Source organism: Bos mutus, chromosome 1, assembly GCF_027580195.1.
Source record: "Bos mutus isolate GX-2022 chromosome 1, NWIPB_WYAK_1.1, whole genome shotgun sequence".
Lineage (NCBI taxonomy): Eukaryota > Metazoa > Chordata > Mammalia > Artiodactyla > Bovidae > Bos > Bos mutus.
This window is the reverse complement of record NC_091617.1, coordinates 129742785-129768505: the sequence shown is the minus strand read 5'-3', so window position 1 is coordinate 129768505 and position 25721 is coordinate 129742785. Positions and strand designations below refer to the sequence as shown.

The window sequence follows — 25721 nt, the reverse complement described above, 5'->3', positions numbered from 1 at the left end:
AAAATGAAATCCCTGCTTTCTAGAAGGTCAACAGTGAGGGAACACTGGCCCACAAGCAAGAATGATTAGTACCACAATAAATTTGGAAACCAAATACAGGGATAAGATAGGAAAACAGTGAGGAGCAAAGTGAAAGCTACGCTAGAGCTACAACCTCCATGGGAAGGCTATTATCCTAGTCCAGGGGAGAGGTAATACCAGCCTGCGTTAGGGAGTGTCTTCAGCAATGGCATAAGGACGAGTAATATAATAGGTTCATTGCAATCATGCTGTGAAAACCTCGCTGGTTGCGAACAGCATGAAGTTGAAACCTGTTCAGCCAAATCCAGAGCAGCTTTGTCCACATATATACACAACCACACAAATGGAATGAGAGAGCTGAACTCGTCAGTCAGAAAATAGAATTAGAAGCATATTTTTATTTGGCTTCAACGATCAGAGCGGTAGTGTGAATTAGTCAGATTCTTGCCCCCATTTTTTTTTTTTTTTTTTCTACTTGACTCAGAGGCTCGAGAAACGCTAACACATATACAGCGCTTTCTATGTCTCAGGCATGTTGTAAGAGCTTTACATTTTCCATTCTTCTAACCCTTTATTTGACACAGGAGGAAACTGAAGCATGGGAGATGCCCAGGTAATGCAGCTCTGTGAAACAGCAAGGAATAAATTCAGGCGTTCTGGCTCTAGAGTATCTATTCTTTACACTAGAATAAAGAGTCGGAAAATGCTGAAACAGCTCACCCTTCAGCGTCGGATCGTGAAATACTCTTACTGGTGGCAGAACACTTGGCTCTGGGATCACAGTTTCTCCTGTAAGATGGAGATAATAACGACGCTAGGAGTTTGGTGCAAAGAAGGAGTGAGATAATGAATGTGAAAGTGAACTTCAAATTATGTAGGTGGCTCCACACACCAGTCTTTTGGGATAATGAGAACGGGAACTCAAGAAATTGTAACGAATCAATCTATGAAGCTCCCGACTCCGCCCCTGACGCTCCTCCCTCCGCGAGCCGCAGGTGGGGCCGGCAGGTCTTCTTTGCGCATGCGGGAACTGCTGCCCATCTCTAACCCAGGCTGAGAGTAGCTGCCGTTTCTGAGAGGACGATTCGTAAGGAGGCCCCTGGCGCGGTTTCCCATTGCTCGTCCCTCTGCGGGCTTTGGCCATAGTTCAGCGGTGTCTAGAGGGTGGTCTGTTCTCGTCTACCTGCCTGACTTTCTGCAGAAGTACCTGTGGTTGGCCCAGTAGTAGGCTGTCGAAAGTGCCGGCCCCCGCGCCGGCGCCGGCTGCAGCCGGGTGGGAAGGCTCAAGATGGCGTGCCTGTTGGAGACCCCAATCCGCATGAGCGTCCTCTCGGTGAGTGACCCGCCGCAGCCGCTCGCTTGCCCGCGCGGGAGCTCGGGCCCAGCCCGCGCCATTCACCACCAACGCCGTCTGCCTCTTGGGCACCACCCCTTGGGGTGGCCTCTGGCTCAGCTCTGGGCCGGGGAGTGAGAGAGGGTGGGCGGGCGGGATAGACTGGATCCCAGCCGAGCTCGAGACGTCTCCAACTCCCGGAGCGCTCACCGGTGCCGGTTCTCAGGACGGCGTCCGGCGGGCGGGGTGGTTGGGCATACGGGCAGCTGGCCCAGCGGCGCGGCTTGGGCTTTGCCAGTTGTTTCACCGAGCCCTCCTCTTAGCGATGCCGGTTCCCCGGGGCCGAGCACTCTGCTCCGTGAGGCGCCGGGCTTGCCGCTGACCTGGAGATGAGTGCCCACTTAGCCACCCCTCCCCCCGGCCGCTGTGGCAAAAAGAGATAGAGGGTTCTTGGCCCCCACAGGCTTGGAGCTACCACGCCAGATCTGTGTGGCTTCTATCTCTTCCCAGCACCTGGTCACGGGCTGGAGCTGCTTGCTTCTTGGCAACGGGGATTTCATATCAGTTGCAACGTCTCCTAGTGTGTGTAGTTCTTTAAGCTCCCTTTCTCCGCTCTGCTGTGGAGGTCTCAGCCCTGTGAGTCTGAAGGAACCTGTGCCTGGCATTCCTTTTTCCTTCAAGGGGAGTCAAATGTTTAAAAAAAGGAATGTATTGACATGCCAGAAAGCAAACCTAGTTTGCTTGTTGAAGTTTAAAAATAAAACCAGAACGCGATTTTCATCGTGTACTGTGTTGCTCTTGAGGGAACCAGGACCAGGGGTGAAAGTTACTAGAAGGTACCTTAGAAGGGTTTTGCAACAAATGAGAGCTGTGCAACTGAGAAAAGTCAGTTTACCAGAGGCCCATTTGTTGTAGTTGGAAACCAGCCGGCAAAGACTGGTTGACCATCTTTTAGATTTGTCGTGGAAGTCAATCCGATGTTGAGAGGGTGGCTGGATTGTAGATGACTTGTCAGGTTCCGTGAGTCTGTGGCTTCAACTGGTTTCTTTTCTCTTCGGTGACTTCTCCCATAAACACACTCACCTATCTTAGCAGTTAGCACGTTTGCAACAATTCGCTTTAGAGCATTGTTGCAGTTAGAACATTGTTGCAGTTACAGAATTGTGGTATATTCTACCTTGATAATTTTTTTGTAAGGAGGGAAGCCGTACAGAAATATTTTCTCTGATCCATTTTAGTAATCCCTTAAAAAATTTTTTTAACTGTGACTGGGGAAATAATGTTCACCTAAGCATTGAATTTAAATTCAGTTACCACACCTCTGACTGACACCTAGGAACATTTTATGGGCGAACAGGCCAATGACTTTTCCGTCATTATGCTGTTGTTTTTAAGTCGCTTTTCTCAATTCCCTTTAATTATTCTCATTTATCCTTAACTTCACTTGAAGCGTCTTTATTTTTGTACGTTTTCAACTCATGTAGCGTACAGTTGAATTTTTTGTTTTGTTTTGTTTTCACTCCCTTAGTAATGTTTCCTATTAAACTTTGTGCAAAAACTTCTTGAAGAGTGTTCTGTACTTCTAGTTGGGATTTGCTTTAGCCCCAGTCTCACTGGGCCTCTCTTCCCCTCCGCCTCCAACCACCTGTTATTGTTGTTGTTGTTGTTATTGTTGTTGTTTTAAGGTTTTCAGAGTCTCAGGGTCTGGTCTTTCAGTTCATCAGTTCTGGAGCCTTGGGAAATCGGAGCTTTGGATAAATGATTTAAACTGTCTAACCTTATTGATAATAATAATTTCAACTGAAGCCTGGATCTTTCAAAGTTCTACCTAGGGCACCACTTTTTGAAATACAAAATGCAGATGGAACAGGAATTAATAATCAAAAATTATCTTGAAAATAATTGACCCCTTTAATAGGCTACTTATTTTGCACAAGCTGTGTACAACACTGTTTAATGTATGCTTTAGGGAATGCACGATTGAGCTCAGCTGTACCCTCAGGGAACTCACTGGTCTGAATGACTCCATAGCTTGAAAAACATAATTCACACCAGGGGCAGATCAAATGGTTTAGAGAATTTCCCTTCAAGGCCCTTTATATCTTCTCCTCTCTGGTGGCTCAGATGGTAAAGAAATCTACTTGCAATGCATGAGACCTGGGTTCGATCCCTGGGTTGGGAAGATCCCCTGGAGAAGGGAATGGCAACCCACTCCAATATTCTTGCCTGGAGAATTCCATAGACAGAGGAGCCTGGTGGGATACAGTCCATGGGGTCACAAAGAGTCAGACATAACTGAGCGACTAACCACAACCTCTCTGAGAGATCTCATTCATTCTAAAACGTTACCTGTAGTCAACTCACACATCTACATTGTCAGCCTTGACTGTCCTCCATCTGGTCTCATGTGTTCAGTTGTGTGGATGTTAGCCATCACTTCCAACAAAGCACATTCCTTCTCCTAAGAGAACTTAGTCCTGACTTCCCATTTCTGTTAATGGTACTGTCTTTCATGAATCACTCACCATTAAACCGCTTGAATCATCTTTGACTCTTCCCTCTTTCATGCCCCTGAAGCTAATCAGTCCTTAAGTTCTTTTGGCTCTTCATTCTCAGTGTTTTGCACATCTGTCTGTTCCTGTGACCGTCTTCTCTTTCAGGACCTCATCATTTTATGCCTGCATTACCACAGTTCCTTGCCATTTATTTTACTGCCTCTAATAGTTTTTACTGCCTCTAGTAGTCCAGTTCTCCACATTAATTTTCCTAGCACACAGGACACACAGTTTCCTTGTTTCAATTCTTCAGTGGATTCCTGTTGATGAAAGGATGCTATTCCTATTCAGCTTTGGATATAAGATTCTTTATCCTCTGCATGAACCTCCTATCCCATATAAAATGTCTTTCTCAAGTTAGAGTGATCTCGGATTCTTACAAACCTCAGTAGCCCTTGTCTGCCTGCCCATTTGCACACATGAATTCTAGCTTTATATGTAACATATTTTGAGCTTTTGTCATTTGCCGAGCATGGCATTGGGTTTGAGAATACAGTGGTGAACTGCACAGACTGTCTCTGCCTTTTTGGAGATGAGTCTAATGGGGGAGAGATGTCATAGATCAAAATGTCACAGAGGTCTTTGTGAACGATGATTAGTGTTACGAATGAAAAATATAGGATGCTGTACCAGCATGTAATAGAGGAATGTGTTCAAATATAGAGGTCAGTGAGCTAGGAAAGGTTTCCCTGAAGGAGTGACAATGAGCTAATAGTTCAAGGACAAGTAAGAACTAACTAGAAAAACAAGAGCATTCCAGGCAAGCTGGAATCCAGCTGAAATTAAGATTGAAATCAAGCTGGAATCAAGATTGCCAGGAGAAATATCAATAACCTCAGATACGCAGATGACATCACCTCCCTGATAGCTCAGTTGGTAAAGAATCCACCTGCAATGCAGGAGACCCGGGTTCAATTCCCGGGTTGGGAAGATCCACTGGAGAAGGGATAGGCTACCCACCCAGTATTCTTGGGCTTCCCTTGTGGCTCAGCTGGTAAAGAATCTGCCTGCAATGCTGGAGACCTGGGTTCGATCTCTGGGTTGGGAAGATCCCCTGGAGAAAGGAAAGGCTACCCACTCCAGTATTCTGGCCTGGAGAATTCTATGTCATGGGGTCATAAAGTGTCAGACATGACTGAGTGACTTTCACTTTATGGCAGAAAGCAAAGAAGAGCTAAAGAGGCTCTTGATGAAAGTGAAAGAGAGTGAAAGAGTTGGCTTAAAACTCAACATTCAAAAAACTAAGATTACTTTATGATGAATAGATGGGAAAACAATGGAAACAGTGACAAATTTTATTTTCTTGGGCTCCAGAATCACTGCAGATGGTGACAGCCATGAAATTAAAAGACACTTGTTTCTTTGAAGAAAAGCTATGACCAACCGAGACAGCATATTAAAAAGCAGAGACATTACTTTGCCAACAAAGGTTGTCTAGTCAAAACTATGGTTTTTCCAGTAGTCATGTATGGATGTGAGAGTTGGACTGTAAAGAAAGCTGAGTGTTGAATAATTGATGCTTTTAAACTGTGGTATTGGAGAAACTCTTGAGAGTCCCTTGGACAGCAAGATCAAACCAGTCAATCCTAAAGGAAATGAGTCCTAAATATTCATTGGAAGGACTGATGCTGAAGCTGAAACTCCAGTACTTTGGCCACCTGATGCAAAGAACTGACCCATTAGAAAAGACCCTGATGCTGGGAAAGAGTGAAGGGAAGGGGGTGACAGAGGATGAGATGGTTGGATGGCATCACCGACTCGATGGACATGAGTTTGAGTAAGTTCCGGGAATTGGTGATGGACAGGGAGGCCTGGTGTGCCGCAGTCCACGGGGTCATAAAGAGTTGGACATGACTAAGCAACTGAACTGAACTGATTCCAGGCAAAGGAAACTTGTGTTGCAGAGGCCCTGAGGCTTTTAGTAATTATTCTGTTTTATCTTCTTAGAGAGTAAAGTAATTCAGAGGTAAATGCTGGACCTTTCCTTCTTTTTAATCTAGCTACTCTTTATAGATCTTCCCTGGTGTCTCAGACAGTGAAGAATCTGACGGCAATGCTGGACACCCAGGTTCGATCCCTGGGTGGGGAAGATCCCCTGGAGGAGGGCATGGCACTCCAGTATTCTTGCCTGGAGAACCTGCACAAAGGAACCTGGCAGGCTACAGTCAATGTGGTGGCAAAGAGTTGGACACAACTGAGCCACTAACACACTTTCACTCTTTATAACACTATGTTTTTTGTATGCTAGATTCTCAATAAATATTTGATTGAACTGTGTATTTGGAGGAATTGGAGGAAATCTCCAGGTGTCTTTCTTGGTCATAGCCATGATCACCCTATCCCTCTTTCGTTTGCATTTAGCATTACAATGTCACTGTTTTCAACACATTTATACATTTTCCCAAACTTTTGGGTGATTTTACATTGATTGCATTTTTTAAAAGTTTTTATTTTGAGATAGCTACAGATTCACAGGAAGTTGCAAAGAAAGTACAAAGAGATCGTTATGTATACTATGCCCAGTTCCCCCTTTTGGTCACATTTTATTTAACTATTATATAATATCAAAACCACATAACCGTTATTGGTATAAATATGTATGTACCTCTCTATCATGTTATCACATGTGTATATTTGTGTAACAACATGGTCAAGATCTCCCTCATGCTACTTTTTTGCAGTCACACCTTCCTACTCCCCCACACCTGGTATCTCTAACCCTGGGCAACAATTAATCTCTTCTCCATCTCTGTGGTTTTGTCATTTTTCTATAGTGTTACATAAGTGGAGTCATATGGCGTGTGACCTTTTGAGATTGGGTTTTGTCGTTCAACATAATGCCCTGGAGATCCATCTAAGCTGTTGTAGATGTGTCAATAGTTTCTTCCTTTTAATTGCTGAGTAGTATCCCATGATATGGATTTATGATATGGATGTCTGAAAGATAGGTTGCTTAACTGTTCTCCTATTAGAAATTTCGGTTGTTGCAGTTTTTGGCTGTTAAAGCCTGCAATGAACAAACAGGTACAGGCTTTTCCGTGGACATAACTTTTTGTATCTCTGAGATAAATGCCCAGTAGCGCAATTTTAGGTTCTGTGGTCAATGTATGTTTAGTTCTTAAACTGACAAACTTTTCCAGAGTGACTGTACCATTTTACATTCCCACCAGTAACATAGGAAAGACCCAGTTTCTTTGTATGATCACTAGCATTTGGCATTAGTTTTTATTTTAGCTGTTCTAATAGATGTATAGTGATATCTCATCATGGTCTTAATATACATTTTTAGTAATATTTTCATTACTTGCCATTTGTATTTTATTGAAATATGAATAAAATATTTTAGTGAAGTATTTTTTCATGTCCTTTTGCACACTTTCTAATTGGACTATTTGGTTTTTGACCGTAGGGTTTTGAAAGTTCTTTGTATATTCTAGATATGAGTACTTGGTCAGATAGATACTTCAAGAATATTTTCTCCCAGTGTGTAGCTTATCTTTTCATCCTCTTAAACATAGTTTAGAAAATGAACTTTGATCTCAATTTCACACCAGAAATTAATTCAAAATGGATCATAGATTTAATTGTAAAATATAAAATAAAACTTCTAGAATAAACAGAAAATTTCCAGAACCTTGGGTTTGGTAACAAATTCTTAGATATAACATCAAAAGCATGATCCGTTTTTTTTTAATTGATAACTGGACTTAAAATGAAAATTTATGCTTTTTGAAAGACCCTGTTAAGAGGATGATTACACTTTGGTCACTTTGTAATGGTTTGAGAGACAAAATGATAAAATACCTTTGAATCATAATGTAGGCTGCAGAGACAGCTAAGACCTTCCTTACATTCTTTTTCCAGTGCCATTATGCCTATTTGACAAGCAGCTATTTGAACTGTATAGGATATTCCAAGTCTGGATATTCCTTGATTTTGTTCTGTTCTTGATGATTATAAACATTAGTTGGTCTTAAAGTGCATAGTGATTTACTTTTTTACATGGACAACTGACAAGAGTTTTAAAAAGTTGTTCTTTTCTGTGAAGTTAAGCCCAACCATCCTATAAGTATGAATTTGGTCTCTCTTGGTTTTTAGTAGCAAATGCAAAGTAAAATCTCGTAAGCTCATTTTAAAGTTTTCTCTTTGTTTACAAAACACCTGTGAAGACAGGGTATGTCAGGAGTTGGTGCTAAAAAAAAATCAGTATGAACTTCCTAATCTTTAATGGGAATGTGTGAAGAACCGAAGATGCTCATTGTATGTTTCTGGACATCTTGCTATCTTTTTAAGGAAAGATTGCCACCTGAATTCAGACATCAAATGGTCAAGAAGTCATTTATGCTTTACCAAGAATTAGGTAGGGTCTTCCAGTTTCACTTGGAGATCTGGTCTTATTTCCTCCCATTCTTACCAAGAATTTTTAAAGTAGTGCCAAGAGCCAGGAATTTCAGTTACTTTGATTTTTATCTTTTTGATTTCGACAGTTGTTTTGCAGTGCTGTGTATCGTGTTGGCTTCTAAGTAAAGGTATGGAATTATTGACAAAGAAGGATTTCTGTTATTATCTGGAAATTGGAGAACACCTACCCTCACTGAGCAGTAGTGCTGTGATCCTTAGGACTGTTTAGATAGGAATGAAAAGTATTCCAAATAAGAGCTGTTTTGCAGAAACAGCTCCCACTTGTCACTTCGGTAAAAGAAAACTGTTTTGATCTCATTTCATAAACTCAGAAGAATAAAGAATTAGCTGCATTCTCTGGTATAGTCATAAAAAAGTTATTGGGGGAGGGGAATGATGAGACAGAGTTGTGCTTTCTATTAAAAATGAAAAGTTCAGATTCCAGCCTGTAGAATCTATTAATATTTGGAAGTCTTTACCACCTGCAAAATGATTACAGAATACACAATTCTTTTGTTTCAGGAAGAATTTATTAGGCTTTCAATAAGTTGTAAGACATGACTGATTGAATAAGGGGAATGAAGAAAAGGAGAGTCATAATCATGATCAAGTATGATTGGCAAGATTTTTAGCTTTATATCTAGGTGGTATCCTCTACTGATATGGTGAGGATTAGAAGCAGAACATGTTAGACGAAAGTGAAAGTGAAACTCTCTCAGTCTCATCCGACTCTTTGCGACCCCATAGACTATACAGTCCATGGAAGCCAGAATACTGCAGTGAGTAGCTGTTCCCTTCTCCAGGGAATCTTCCCAACCCAGGGATCAAACCCAGGTCTCCCACATTACAGATGAATTCTTTGCCAGCTGAGTCACCGGGAAGCCCAAGAATACTGGAATGGGTAGCCTATCCCTTTTCCAGCAGATCGTCCCAACCTAGGAATCGAACCAGGGTCTCCTGCACTGTAGGCAGATTCTTTACCAGCTGAGCTACCAGGGAAGCCTGTGTTAGAGGAATAAGGAAGAAAAATGAGTTTCATTTTGGACATGCTGCGTTTTCTGGAAATTCATTTAGAGGTGTCCAATAGGCAGTTGGATATTCTGGAATGTTTTCCACAGCACCAGGCAGTTTTCTCTAGTCCTCTGTGGATATCAGCTGGGTGCCCTACAGTTTAGCTCAGTTCTGATACTGTTTACTTGAAAATAGTATTTGATTCCACAGGTTAAGTCCTGTAAGACTGACCCTGCTTCAGACAGCAGTTGCAAGTCCACATTGTTATCCTGTCCTCTGACTGACCAGATATAATCAAGGGATTGTACTACTCCCTTCTTGGATTCAGTTATTTGTCAGAATGGTTCACAAAACTCAGCAAAACATTTACTTATGTTTACCAGTTTATTTTAAAGGATAGATGAATAGCCAGGTGAAGAGGTACATAGGTCAAGATCTAGAAAGGTCCCAAGTTCAGGAACTTCTGTCCCTGTGGAACTGGGGTGCAAAATCTTCCTGGACTGTGGATCCATTCACCTACCTGGAAACTCATCACATTTTATTTAGGAATGTTTATAGAGCTTTAATCTCCAGCCTCCCTCTCTCCCATTTCCCAGAGGTTGGTGGCTGGGACTGAAAGTTCCAGCCCTCTAATCACTTGGTCTTTCTGGTAACCAGTCCCAACTTGAGGCTGTCTAGGGCCCCAGCCTGATTATTCATTAGCATAAGCTCTTGAAAGGGATGCCTTATGAATAAGTAAAGATACTCATATAACGCAGGAAACTTTTCAAGAGTTTCAGGAGCTTTGTGCCAGGAACTGGAAGAAAGACTGAATATACTAGGCTGACCAAAAAGTTCATTCAGGAATGGAAAACCTGAATGAACTTTTCGGTTAACCCATTCTTTATTAAACTACAGATATAAAGGTTTATGATTACAGCCATGAAATTAAAAGATGCTTACTCCTTGGAAGGAAAGTTATGACCAACCTAGATAACATATTCAAAAGCAGAGACATTACTTTGCCAACAAAAGTCTGTCTAGTCAAGGCTATGGTTTTTCCAGTAGTCATGTATAGATGTGAGAGTTGGACTGTGAAGAAAGCTGAGCGCTGAAGAATTGATGCTTTTGAACTGTGGTGTTGAAGAAGACTCTTGAGAGTGCCTTGGACTGCCAGGAGATCCAACCGTTAGTCCATTCTGAAGGAGATCAGCCCTGGGATTTCTTTGGAAGGAATGATGCTAAAGCTGAAACTCCAGTACTTTGGCCACCTCATGTGAAGAGTTGATTCATTGGTAAAGACTCTGATGCTGGGAGGGATTGGGGGCAGGAGGAGAAGGGAACGACAGAGGATGAGATGGCTGGATGGCATCACCTACTCGATGGACGTGAGTTTGAGTGAACTCCGGGAGTTGGTGATGGACAGGGAGGCCTGGCATGCTGCAGTTCATGGAGTCGCAAAGAGTTGGACATGACTGAGCGACTGAACTGAACTGATAAAGGTCTAATGGGCTTTCCAGGTGGCACAGTGGTAAAGAATCTGCCTCCCAATGCAGGCCATGCAGGAGACATGGGTTTGATCCCTGGGTTGGAAAGATTCCCTGGAGAAGAAAATGGCAACCAAGTCCAATATTCTTGCTGGGAAAATTCTGTGGACAGATGAGCTTGGCAGGCTACAGTTCATGCGGTCATGAAGAGTTGGACATGATTGAGTGATTGAACATACATAAAGGTCTAGTGCTTACACCTGGGGAGATGATTATTATTGGGAATCATCAGTACATTGATCTATGGATCCTAGCCTTTTAGGTTTAAGAGGCTCAACACCATCTTCCCCAGAAAAACATGCATCTGCCTAAAGAATCACATAATTTCAAGAGGCTCATAAATTCCCTGAAACCCACACAAAAATCTTGAGTTAACAGTTCCTATTCTTTATTCATTCCAGTCAGTCAGAAAAACATATCACAAAATTTAAAACTCATCTAAAATAATTTTAGAATGGTAACAAATTATAATACAAGGTTTTAAAAGTCATGTAAGGTACCATGTGGGAGACTTGGCTCTGAAGAACTATAATCTTTTTCCCAGAATATACCAGTGATCTTCCCCAAGGTGTACTGTATCTACAGAAAGGACTTTGTTGTAGCAGACCTGGGAGACAGAGCTAAGTGAGAAATTTCAGTAGGACAAAGTAAGGTCTGCTGCTGCGGCTGCTGTTAAGTCACTTCAGTCGTGTCCGACTCTGTGCGACCCCATAGACAGCAGCCCACCAGGCTCCCCCGTCCCTGGGATTCTCTAGGCATGAACACTGGAGTGAGTTGCCATTTCCTTCTCCAATGCATAAAAGTGAAAGTGAAGTCGCTCAGTTGTGTCCGACTCTTCACGACCCCATGGACTGCAGCCTACTAGGCTCCTCCGTCCATGGGTTTTCCAGGCAAGAGTACTGGAGTGGGGTGCCATCGCCTTCTCCGTAAGTAAGGCCTGGACACAGGCAAAGTGGAATAGATTGAAATTACAAGTGGCTCATGATATTGGCATAATAGTCACAGACCTCAATGTGGATGATGGTCAGGCAGATCCTGAGTGGTACTATGATCCAAAAGTTAACACACCAATTGCTAGAAGAGACAGACTGAGTATGGGTCAAGCACCATGGATAGCTCCAAGGCAAAGGTATTTACTGCCTCTAAAACTGAAACAAAGAAAGCCCTTTTCCCCCCCCTTTTTTAAATAAGGAGACAGGTAGCCTGTCTGGACTGTGTCACTTCTGAGGTGTACCATGAAAGATGGTACCCTGGATCTCTACGTCATTACATGACTGTAGTCTTGAAGAATAATTCAAACTATTTTTATGGTCTAGGACAATATCACACCCATGTCTGAGTAGCCTCATTCTGTTATGTCAGGATTGAGAAGTCAGCATTTCAGTGCACCCTAGTGGATTTCCTGGGCTATCTTAACATTTTAGAAGGCATCTAAATAAACCTTTGCCAACCCAGAGAATGTCTCAATCTCTGTAAAACTCCTCACAACCCTTGTCACTCCAATGAGAAGGTTCTTGCTCCCTTGAACTTCCAGATTCTCCTGTTTGGCACCATAAATCCTCACATGATTCATTTATTCTATCCAGAGGGATCTCTTTTTGGCCCTCAGTCTTCAGACATTTTTGTCTACATTGAAGAGTAAATGAATATAATTTAATAGTGAGAAGGAATCTTAAAAATCATCTAGACTCAAATATGTAAAGAAATCTGAGTGCTGAAGAATTGATGCTTTTGAACTGTGGTGTTGAAGAAGACTCTTGAGAGTCCCTTGGACTGCATGGAGATCCAACCAGTTCATCCTGAGGAAATCAGTCCTAAATATTCATTGGAAGGACTGATGCTGAAGCTGAAACTCCAGTACTTTGGCCACCTGGTGCAAAGAACTGACTCACTAGAAAAGACCCTGATGCTGGGAAAGATTGAAGGCGGGAGGAGAAGGGGACAACAGAGGATGAGATGGTTGGGTGGCATCACCAACTCAATGGACATGAGTTTGAGTAAGCTCCGGGAGTTGGTGATGGGTAGGGAAGCCTGGTGTACTGGAGTCCATGGGGTCACAGAGTTGGACACGACTGAGCGACTGAACTGAACTGAGCTGTTCAAATAGCTGTTTGTGATTTGTACCATACTTTAAAAAGATAAACATTGCAGTATGCATATTAAATTGCTTCCAGTTCTTCAGACCACCTATATGCAAGAGCTGTAATAATATTTTATTACATTAGAAACTCACTACAGAAAAAGTGGGCTTTTTTGGTAGCTCAGACAGTAAAGCGTCTGCCTACAATGCAGGAGAGAAGGAAATGGCACCCCACTCCAGTACTTTTGCCTGGAAAATCCCATGGATGGAGGAGCCTGGTAGGCAACAGTCCATGGGGTCACAAAGAGTCGGACACGACTAAGTGACTTCACTTTCACAGAAAAAGTAGAGGCTGTTCTTCATATTTCTTTTAAACTGTCATCTGATTTTCCTGTTGTGAAAAAGAATCCTCTTTGTGTGAGTAAAATTATGGAGTCTTGGTGTGAAAGAAGCTTGCAGACAGTCTTTAGTTTGTCCTAGTCACTTTCTTATTGGGAAAAACTGAGAACCAGAGAGGTTGACCTGTCCACTGTCATATACTATCATCTATAAAGTGTCAGAGTCAGGTTTCCAAACATGTAATTAGAAAAATATTTTTTGTGTGCACGACCTTACATTTTAGTATTTTATTTGCAGACTTTCTGTGAGTACTGACTTATTTGCTAATTATTTTAAAATAAGTTCTTTTAACATGTAAAATCTGATTTTCAGTCTTAATCATTTACTAAGAGGGAGCCTGGTTGGCTTCCATCTATGGGATTGCACAGAGTCGGACACAGCTGAAGCAACTTAGCAGCAGCAGCAGCAGCAGGCTGCCTCTTATCCAAGTAGGTTAAGTTAACAATTACATATTTAAGTATTTTCATGATTGTGTTTATGAGATTGAAACAGATTAAATTCTAGGAATTTTGGTTGTCATAAGTACGTTATATTCTATGCAGATGGGATCTGGCCAGACTCAAGTGCCATTTTATAAACTTTGAAAGTTGCTAGAGACTGCAGAAAAGAAGGGCTTTGGTGAATTTTGGGAGGGAGGATGCTTCAAACTTCTAGAATCACCAAAGAATGAATCCCATGATTTTTTAAAAAGTAAAGATAAAAGTAATTTAAAAAATACTATGTGATAGGTCTGCAAAAATTGAATGAGAACCTGATTGAGTCTAATCAGGCTAAAAGTTTACTAGAATACAGAAAAGTAAAAGAAAAACCAAAATATGTATGAAATTTTGAGTTTACTTAGGCATTTTCTTCTAATTTTTCTTCCTTTTGGAGGCAGGTGGGAATTTTTTAATACACAGGAGGGTATGATAGCTGCAAGGAAAAGGTCAGTCTTTGTTGATTGGAGCTGAAACTCCAATACTTTGGCCACCTGATTCGAAGAACTGTCTTATTTGAAAAGACCCTGATACTGGGACAGATTGAAGGCGGGAGGAGAAGGGGACGACAGAGGATGAGATGGTTGGATGGCATCACCTACTCGATGGACATGAGTTTGAGTAAACTCTGGGAGTTGGTGAAAGACAGGGAGGCCTGGTGTGCTGCAGTTCATGCGGTCGCAAAGAGTCAGGCACCACTGAGCAACTGAACTGAACTGTTGATATTATCCTTTTTTGTACTGTTTCAGAGGGAGGTAAATTTTACCCCATCAATATTAGGGAAAAAAATTCTCCAGCAGTTAGTTTTCTTTAATGGTGAAATTATGGCAGAGAAATACAGTGTCACTAGAACTCTTCAAGCAGCAATGAGGCAGTATTTAGGATATTGTGACTTTATCTCACCAGAACACAGTCAAAACATGGGGAAGGGGTGACATATGATTTGATAGTAAAGCACAGTTGAGTAAAATTTCAAAGTACCAGATTTCTGATGTTCTGGATTGTGACAGCCCGGATCTCTTTAGTGATACTATACAAACACATCAGGGACTTCCCAGGTGGTGCTAATGGTAAAGAACTCACCTGCCAATGCAGGAGACCTAAGAGACACTGGTTCGATCCCTGGGGTCGGGAAGATCCCCTGGGGAAGGGCATGGCAACCCACTCCAGGATTCTTCCCTGGAGAATCCCATGGACAGACGAGCCTGGCCGGCTACAGTCCATAGGGTCGCAAAGAGTCGGACACGAGTGAAGGGGCTTAGCACACATGCGTGCACAAACACATCAAGTTTTCTTGGACTTTAAAATGAATAATTGTGAATCTGTGACTGATCTAAGCAGTACAGTTATTTGGGAGTTCAGAAAATTGGGAAGCATTTGTTTGGACTGAGAGTTTTGGAGGCATCAGAAAATCAAATCTTGGTTTTAAATTGGGATGGAGAAGAGGATCTGAAGCTCGCAGTTGACTGGAATTTTAAGAACTGTTTCATTTAGTGATTCTCAACTCTACCAGACTCCACACCCTCTTCTTAAAACATATTTAGAAGCACCTCTTTGGCTCTCCTGAAGTGAAATTCATTAGTAACTGTTCTCACATGTAAATTTTTAAGGGTTGGCATGATGCCCCAGCTGTGTTAAGGGAGAAAGAGTAGGAAACTATGCCATTTAAATGAGTAAATACTCAGGTAATGGGAAGAAGTAATAAAGTAGTGCTGTGCTGTGCTAAGTCATGTCCTACTCTTGAGACCCCATGGACTGTAGCCCACCAGGCTCTTCTGTCCATGGGGATTCTCCAAGCAAGAATACTAGAGTGGGTGGCCATGTCCTCCTTCGGGGGATCTTCCCAACCCAGGGATCGAACGCAGGTCTTCCGCATTGCAGTCAGATTCTTTACTGTCTGAACCACCAGGGAAGCCCAAGAATACTGGAGTGGGCAGCCTATCCCTTCTCCAGAAGAACTTCCTGACCCGGGAATCTAGCTGGGGTCTCCTGCATTGCGGGTGGATTCTTTATGAGCTGAGCTACCCAGGAAGCCAAATAAAGAGGTGATGTATTTGCAAGTAAGGTTAGTTTAGCTATAAATATGACTGTTGTATGACAGATTGATATAGGTATGATGTGATGGTTACCTAAATATAATAAATGATATTAATTTTAATGTGACTTTCTGAAACAAAAGGTACTTTTGGTAAAGTACCTAACAAGACAAAGTTCAAGTCCAACCTTTTCTATATTCTTTTGGGAATTGCATTTTTTGAAAATGTTATAATAAAAAGATGCTGAACATATATTGTGTTTGTATGTAAAATGGAGTTAGAGTCTAGGCTCAGGATATTAAAATAAAGTTTATTTTGCGACATGACTCTATAATGGAAAGTCTTTTGGAATGTGGGCCTGTTGTCCCTCTCACAGGACATGTAGCATCCTTGGTCCTTGCCCATTAGATATTAGTAGCATACACTGTCGTTCTGACAGTCCCAAATCACTTCCATAGATTTACAGAACGCATTTTAGGCAGTAGTGCTATCCGTGTTGAGAACAGTTCTCTGGTGATGTGTGTGTATTAGTATGCCTTCCTCTTTCTCCTCTGCACTCCTCCCTTCCCCCAGCTTGTGAAGTGTATAGTATGAGATGGAAATAAAATGTGCTGTTAAACGTTTCCCCCCATAGCATGTATAGCCCTCTAATATCCGGCATCATTTATTTACTATGTTTATTGCTTTTTATCATACTCCCCTTGCTGAAATGTCAGTTCTGCAAAGGTGGGCTTTTTTTGGTCATTGCCTAGGCTGTGTAGTTGTTTAACTGTTGACTGAATTAAAGAGTACAACTTTAGCTTTCTTTTGTAGTCCCGAGTGTATGTTATAATCACGGTAGTACTAAACTGCATTTCTCAAACACACCACATTGCTTCAGAACTCTTGCGTGTGCTGTGGTCTCTACCTCAAGTCCTTGTCTTTTTTTCTTCCCTTTTCACCTAACAATAATATTAGTCTTTCAGATTAATCATCCTGCTGCTTAGATACCATCTCCCATTCCACCTCTAACTTCTGTACTTCAGTTAATTATATCTTCAACTTTCTTTTTATTTTGTGTTCATTTTTATGGTTATACTTATCCTCTGGTAGAAATAACAACTGTAACTTACTTACCTGTTTCCTTTCTGTGTTGAATGCCTTGAGGGTAAGGGACTGTAGCTTATCTCTGTTACCAGCACCTAGTAAATTAAAGATATTCACATGTTGAATTTCAGCATGAAATAGGTTTTAAATGAATCTTTGTAGAGCTCAGACATTCTGTTTTTGGGGTTGTATTCCTTTCATCTCTCCCCTAAACTAAGGTTTTCCCTGACAATGCTGAATGATCAACATTATGAATAATTTTATCTTGAAGTTCCTAGTAGTTTGTGGAATAATTGACATACTAAAGTTTGATTGGCAATAACCAGTTTAAAATTCATTTCTTAGGGGTCAGAATTCCCCATTGAGAATTAGAATATTTTAGTTTCTAAAGAACACATGAATTAAATGAGAAAATAGATATGAAAGTGCTTTGTAAACTATAACTTGCTAAACAAGTATCAGGTATTATAAAAATATTTATATTCTGTCTACCTTTTCTTTCTGGGTTGGTTGTATGGGAACGAGAACACTAGAGATGACTACTCCTTGGAACTTCCCCAGTGGTTAAGACTCTGCACTGCACTGCAGTGCGTGCGGGTTTGATTTCTCTTTGGAGAACTAAGATCCTGTGTGCTGTGCACTGTGGCCAAAAAAAAAAGATTACTCCTTGACCTATGTATTGCTATTCTTAACTGTGATCAAATATTTTCTGAGTCTGTTGTTATACCTGCAGTTATAATGAAAGTTAGTAATAAAAAGTGCACTAATGATTGCTTTTAATGATTCATTTCTACATTTTTAAGTTTTTTAAAAATCTCAAGTAATGAAAGGTTAGAGTTTTAAGTTCAGCACTCAAATGCATACTTACTTCTTGCTAAGTGCTTAGTTTGCTCTGAGAATAAGGCTGTTATCAGGTGAGGACAGGTATCTTTCTGAATGTGCTATGCTTGGTCACTCAGTCATGTCTCACTCTTTGAGACCCTAGGGATCTCAAAGAGATCCTGCTACGCTCCTCTGTCCATGGGGATTCTCCAGGCAAGAATACTGGAGTGGGTTACCATGCCCTCCTGCAGAGGATTTTCCCAACCCAGGAACTGAACCCAGGTCTCCCACTTTGCAGGCAGATTCTTTACCATCTGAGCCACCAGGGAAGCCATCTGTCTGAATAATTAAGCTTTAACCATGAATATGAGTATCAATACCCAAGAAGAGCATTTGTTACACTTCAAAAAAATATTTTTTTTAATTCAAAAATAGAATTTTCCTGAAATCAGTATTTGTATGGATCATACATACAAAACAGGAGTTTCTCCTGTAATACATGCAAATGTATTATCTCATTTGCTCCATACTCTGAACTATGCGGTGACATCACCATTTTATACTTGAAGACAACAGTCTCAAAATTTTGTTTTTGCCCTGAGTCGTCAAGTAGTAGAACTAGGTTTCAAACCCATCTTCTAATGCCGGATCATGTTTTCTATTCTACCACTCAGTGCCTGAATATGGTAGAAATAAAGAACATACTGTTTTAATGAAATATACATAGAGCAAGATTTTAATGAAATGAAATTGATATTTTCTTATTAACGTTTAAGAAATGTTAATGAAGACAATGAGTTCACTGTTCATTGTCTAATAAACCCATTGTTTCATTTCAGGTTTTAAAACTTCAGTTGAACACATTTACTTCTAATCTTTGAGTTAAATCCCATTCAAGTCTAGGACTTAGTAATTTAGTATTCAAGACCTTCCCCAAAGAATTTTTTTCCCCCCTAAAGTTAGGGTTTTATTCACCCCAGCCATGGGTAGTTTATTCAGAAGGCCAAGTAGAGAATGTTCTAGTGTGCCTTTTCAGCATGTCTGACCAGTTTTCTGAGCTATCATTTTTTCCTCTTTTGTGCTACCAAAGAGGAATAAAAGGTAGGGTGAGCATATAGCCTGGTTTGTCTCCAACACTCTGCATTTATGCGTATTATCTGTGACAAGTGTTAATAGTGCTGTCTTTCAGTCCTAAAAGTATCCTGGTTTGGATGGTAAATTTGAATGTCTGTTCATTGTCTGTTTATTGTTATGTAACAAATTACCCCAAAACTTATCTGCTTAAAACATTTGTTATCTCAGTTTCTGTAGGTCAGGATTCAGATGTGGCTTAGCTAGTGCCTCTGCCCCAGAGTTCCTTGTGAGGTTGCAGTCAGGATATCAACAGGAGCACCTCTTCTCACCCGAAGACTGAATTGAGGGGCCCTACACTTCCAAGCTCACTCACAGGGTTTTTGGCAGGATTTAGTTCCACATGGGCTGTTGACCTGAGGGCCTCAGTTCCTTACTGGCTCTTGGCCAGGTGCTCCCCTTAGTTCCATGCCATGTGGACCTCTCCATGGGGCAGCTTGCAACAAGGCAGCTGGCTTTTGACAGAGGGAGGGACAGACAGACACAGACATGGACACACACAGAGGGAGAGCTCTGCAATGACATTATATCACTTCCGCTGCTTTCTTGCTAGAATCAAGTCACTATGACCAGTCTTCACTCAAGGGGAGACATCACACAGGACTTGAATTTGAGAAAGTGGGATCGCTGGGGCTATCTCAGAGACTGCCTGTCACCTTATAAAAGGGAAATTGCTTCCACATAATAGTTCTCCACAGTGGAATACAACTTGTTTCTGTCTTCCTTCAAAAAGAAATTTGTTTCAAGCGTCTCATCTTTCTTTAATGTTTAATACCTGTTCATACATGTGTACATTCAGCTCTACTTAGAATTAACACTAGTTCACAGATTTGGCATATATAAACTTTCCGCTTGAAGGGATCTGTGTACATATTCCCATAATTTGGAGGGGTGCTATTAAGCATAGAAATGGAACAGGTTTTTAATACATTTGCGGTGGCTTCTGAAGCTTTGAATGGGTAAAAGGAGTTTAGAGCTCGGTTTTGAGGGCTTACTAGGCCTTTTGTTTGAAGCCTTGTGCCAAAAGGCAGAGGTCATAGTGTGACCCTGGCTAGCATTGCTCTCCTTCATGGGCACAGACTGTACCCTGAGCTTCAGCTGGCTCCCTGGCACATCTGCTCTCTTGGTGGGGAGGATGGAGCATCACTGTGTACAATCCCTTCCAGCTTCTGAAAGCTATAACTACAGTTGAAAGGGTATTGGTGTTTTGAAGTGAGGGTGAAGCCACTTCTTGAAAGGACAGATCATCGGAAACTCTAGCCTTTTGGCCTCTGTGGGAAGGAGGGAGGAAGGAACTCTAGTGCTTTTCATATTTCAGGAGTAAGTACGTGCCCAGATGAAACTGTCCCTCACCAAAATCCACACTGTTGCTGGCAAGAATGAAAGAGCCCCCAGGTTCTCTTCACCCCTGCCGACCCCAGTATCACAGCCACACTCATCCTTCCCTCCAGCTCATCAAGATTAAACTCTTATTCTCTGTTTACATTAACCTCCACAAGAAGCCCAGGACTCTAGGGTCCTTCCTCTTGCCCATGTATCTCCATTTACTTTTCTAGCCAGATTCCTTGCCTCTCTCCTTCTTTCATGGGATTTCCCTTGTCCTCAGCCTCTTCTCCAAACATTTCCCTCATCCTTCTGTTTCGACTGAAACTGAGCTTTTCACTTGTTGACATCCCTTTCCTCAGTTTTCTCCTGCAGTCTTCTCAGCTGGTGGCTCTTTTCCTTCCCATGTCCCTCATATCTCCAGGAGGTACAGGAGAGAATTGTTCTCATGGATCTTTTCAGACCCCTCTCTTCCCTTTTTCTGAATGTTCCAGCTCTGCATCTCACCAGACTCTACCTTGTTGTAGTCATCGATAGATCCCCTGGCTTCCCAGGTGGCACAGTGCTAAAGAATCCTCCTGCCCATGTAGGAGACACAGGAGATGTGGGTTTCATCCCTGGGTTGGGAAGATCCCCTGGAGAAGGGAATGGCTACCCCCTCCAGTATTCTTGCCTGGAAAATTCCATGGACAGAGGAGCCTGGTGGGCTACAGGTCATGGGGTTGCAAAGAGTCAGACACAACTGAGTGACTGAGTATGAGCATAGATCTTCTGGATCAGTCCCCCTCATTTCTTTTAAGATTTGAGCTCCTAGCTCGTGATCACTTTTTCCCTAGCACTATTTCTGTGGTAATTTATGCAAATTTCACTAACTATATAGATAATTTTTCTAAAATTCTAGACTTCTCCAGTGATCATATCCTCTGTCCTACCTTGAGGTATTTGTCCTCATGGTTTTTTCCTAGACCTTGACGTTGATGTAATAACTAAATCCCTTCACTAACTAAAATCCCTTCATAATCTCAATTTTTCACATCCTGGCCACCACCTTCTGTCCTCCCTAACCATTCCTCCTACTACCCGAACACCTGCAACCCTTCTCAGTTCCCTTGTCACCTGCATTGTATTAATTCTACCACTCTTTCACTGGTCTTCAGGAGGCCTGTCATAATCACAATCTTGCATATACTCTCAACTCAGCTGACCTCTTCCTCTGGCTTTGTCATCCTTGCCTGGTGAAATTCCAGCTCTGATTAAACCCAGCTCTCTTATTCATGCCTACTTCTGTATATTTAAATGTAGTTGGAGAAAAACACAGCCGTGCTGACTGGTCTCACTTTAAATTCATAATCATGAGCCTCAGGAAGGTTAAGTGCTGCCTGGCAGCGCTGATATATTTTCTGGCCCATACAGTGTCTTATTCTCGTCTTTTTCTTCACCCACCCTCCCATCCATCCCCACCATTTTAACTTTAAAAAAATAGAAATAATCGGAGAGAATGTCCACAAGCTTTCACCACCATATCCACCTGATTAATTGCCTCTGGCTATTGTGGGGGCAGGAATCCTTCAGAAGAAATGGAGTAGCCATCATGGTCAACAAAAGAGTCCGAAATGCAGTACTTGGATGCAATCTCAAAAATGACAGAATGATCTCTGTTCGTTTCCAAGGCAAACCAATCAATATCACAGTGATCCAAGTCTATGCCCCAACCAGTAATGCTGAAGAAGCTGAAGTTGAACGGTTCTATGAAGACCTACAAGACCTTTTAGAACTAACACCCAAAAAAGATGTCCTTTTCATTATAGGGGACTGGAATGCAAAAGTAGGAAGTCAAGAAACACCTGGAGTAACAGGCAAATTTGGCCTTGGAATACGGAATGAAGCAGGGCAAAGACTAATAGAGTTTTGCCAAGAAAATGCACTGGTCATAGCAAACACCTTGTTCCAACAACACAAGAGAAGACTCTACACATGGACATCACCAGATGGTCAACACCAAAATCAGATTGATTATATTCTTTGCAGCCAAAGACGGAGAAGCTCTATACAGTCAGCAAAAACAAGACCAGGAGCTGACTGTGGCTCACACCATGAACTCCTTATTGCCAAATTCAGACTTAAATTGAAGAAAGTAGGGAAAACCACTAGACCATTCAGGTATGACCTAAATCAAATCCCTTATGATTATACAGTGGAAGTGAGAAATAGATTTAAGGGCCTAGATCTGATAGATAGAGTGCCTGATGAACAATGGAATGAGGTTCGTGACATCGCACAGGAGACAGAGATCAAGACCATCCCCATGGTAAAGAAATGCACAAAAGCAAAATGGCTGTCTGGGGAGGCCTTACAAATAGCTGTGAAAAGAAGAGAAGTGAAAAGCAAAGGAGAAAAGGAAAGATATAAGTATCTGAATGCAGAGTTCCAAAAAATAGTAAGAAGAGGTAAGAAAGCCTTCCTCAGCAATCAATGCAAAGAAATAGAGGAAAACAACAGAATGGGAAAGACTAGAGATCTCTTCAAGAAAATTAGAGATACCAAGGGAACATTTCATGCAAAGATGGGCTCGATAAAGGACAGAAATCCTATGGACTTAACAGAAGCAGAAGATATTAAGAAGAGGTGGCAAGAATACACAGAAGAACTGTACAAAAAAGATCTTCACGACCCAGATAATCATGATGGTGTGATCATTGACCTAGAGCCAGACATCCTGGAATGTGAAGTCAAGTGGGCCTTAGAAAGCATCACTATGAACAAAGCTAGTGGAGGTGATGGAATTCTAGTGGAGCTATTTTAAATCCTAAAAGATGATGCTGTGAAAGTGTTGCACTCAGTATGCCAGCAAATTTGGAAAACTCAGCAGTGGCCACAGGACTGGAAAGGTCATTCCAATCCCAAAGAAAGGCAGTGCCAAAGAATGCTCAAACTACTGCACAATTGCACTCATCTCACACGCTAGTAAAATAATGCTCAAAATTCTCCAAGCCAGGCTTCAGCAATACATGAACCGTGAACTTCCTGATGTTCAAGCTGGTTTTAGAAAAGGCAGAGGAACCAGAGATCAAATTGCCAACATCTGCTGGATCATGGAAAAAGCAAGAGAATTCCCGAAAAACATCTATTTCTGCTTGATTGACTATGCCAAAGCCTTTGACTGTGTGGATCACAATAAACTGTGGAAAATTCTGAAAGAGATGGGAATACCAGACCACCTGACCTGCCTCTTGAGAAATCTGAGGTATGCAGGTCAGGAAGCAACAGTTAGAACTGGACATGGAACAACAGACTGTTTCCAAATAGGAAAAGGAGTACGTCAAGGCTGTATATTGTCACCCTGCTTATTTAACTTATATGCAGAGTACATCATGAGAAACGCTGGACTGGAAGAAACACAAGCTGGAATCAAGATTGCCGGGAGAAATATCAATAACCTCAGATATGCAGATGACACCACCCTTATGGCAGAAAGTGAAGAGGAACTAAAAAGCCTCTTGATGAAAGTGAAAGAGGAGAGTGAAAAAGTTGGCTTAAAGCTCAACATTCAGAAAACTGAGATCATGGCATCTGGTCCCATCACTTCATGGGAAATAGATGGGGAAACAGTGTCAGACTTTATTTTTGGGGGCTCCAAAATCACTGCAGATGGTGACTGCAGCCATGAAATTAAAAGACGCTTACTCCTTGGAAGGAAAGTTATGACCAACCTAGATAGCATATTCAAAAGCAGAGACATTTCTTTGCCAACAAAGGTCCGTCTAGTCAAGGCTATGGTTTTTCCTGTGGTCATGTATGATGTGAGAGTTGGAGTGTGAAGAAGGCTGAGCGCTGAAGACTTGATGCTTTTGAAGTGTGGTGTTGGAGAAGACTCTTGAGAGTCCCTTGTACTGCAAGGATATCCAACCAGTCCATTCTGAAAATAATCAGCCCTGGGATTTCTTTGGAAGGAATGATGCTGAAGCTGAAACTCCAGTACTTTGGCCACCTCATGCGAAGAGTTGACTCATTGGAAAAGACTCTGCTGCTGGGAGGGATTGGGGGCAGGAGGAGAAGGGGACGACAGAGGATGAGATGGCTGGATGGCATCACTGACTCGATGGACATGAGTCTGAGTGAACTCCGCGAGTTGGTGATAGACAGGGAGGCCTGGCGTGCTGCGATTCATGGAGTCGCAAAGAGTCGGACACGACTGAGTGACTGAACTGAAGTGAACTGATTGTACTTTCCATGCTTTTCTTCGTCAGTACATCCACTTTCTTCGCAATTATTCATGAACATTGTTCCAGAAGTTCTTCCCCTACCCCAATGCAGCATGTTTTTCTTTATATAAAAAAAATTCCCTCAATGAATAAATATGCTTTAATGTATTCCTTCTTAAAAAAAAAAAAGCTTCTCCTGACTTCACCTTTCTAACTACTTCTCTCTTCTCTCTCCTTTACAGTGAAACTCCTTGAAAGAGTTGTCTGTATTTACTTTCTCTAATTCCTCTTTACCCATTCTCTCTTAACCCTCCCCAAGCAAGCTTTGGCCCCACCACTCTGCACACACTGTTATTGTCAAGATCATTGATGATCTCCATGTTCCTGAATCCAACTTTTGTTATTGTTGTTCAGTTGCCCAGTCGTGTCTGATTCTTTGGTACCCCATGGACTGCAGCACGCCAGGTTTCCCTGTCCCTCACCACTTCCCGAAGTTTGCCCAAGTTCATGTCCATTGCATCATTGATGCCATCCAGGCATCTCATCCTCTGATGCCCTCTTCTTCTTCTCAACCTTTCCCAGCATCAGAGACTTTACCAGTGAGTCAGCTGTTTGCATCAGGTGACCAGAATACTGGAGCTTCAGCTCCAGCATCAGTCCTTCCAATGAGTATTCAGGGTTGATTTCCCTTAAGATTGACTGGTTTGATCTCCTTCTTGTCCAGACTCTCAAGAGTCTTCTCCAGCACCAGAGTTTGAATTCATCGATTCTTTGGCGCTCTGGCCTTCTTCACAGTCCAGTTCTCACAACCGTGTGTGACCACTGGGAAGACCATAGCCTTGATTATACGGACCTTTGTCGGCAGAATAATGTCTCTTTTTTCCAATACACTGTCTAGGTTTGTCATAACTTTCCTGCCGAGAAGCAATCATCTCTAATTTCATGGCTGCAGTCACCATCTGCAGTGATTTTAGAGCCCAAAAGAGGAAATCTGTCACTGCTTTCTACCTTTTCCCCTTCTATTTGCCATGAAGTAATGGGGCCAGGTGCCATGATCTTAGTTTTTTTAATATTTAGTTTTAAGCAGACTCTTTCACTCTCCTCCTTCACCCTCACCAAGAGGCTCTTTAGTTCCTCTTCGCTTTCTGCCATTTAGAGTGGTATCATCTGCATATCTGAGGTTATTGATGTTTCTCCTACGTATCTCTATTCCCAGCTTGTAACTCATCCAGCCTGGCATGTCTCATGATGTATTCAGCATATAGGTTAAATAAACAGGGTGACAGCAGACAGCCTTGTTGTACTTCTTTTTCAGTCCT

At 41.9% G+C, this 25721-nt stretch overlaps 1 protein-coding gene across 5 annotated transcripts in view; it reads left to right on the top strand.

Moving 5' to 3' along the window:
- The first annotated feature begins 1216 nt into the window (after nt 1-1216).
- Nucleotides 1217-25721, top strand: part of ARMC8 (armadillo repeat containing 8) — a 108939-nt gene continuing 84434 nt past the window's right edge. For 4 of the 5 annotated variants that reach the window (XM_005908928.2, XM_070375745.1, XM_005908926.2 and 1 more), the window contains exon 1: nt 1217-1354. In XM_005908928.2, coding sequence (XP_005908990.1) covers nt 1310-1354 — 45 coding nt within the window. In that variant the 5' untranslated portion in view covers nt 1217-1309. The remainder of the gene's footprint in view (nt 1355-25721) is intronic. The other variant, XM_070375752.1, reaches the window with a different exon arrangement.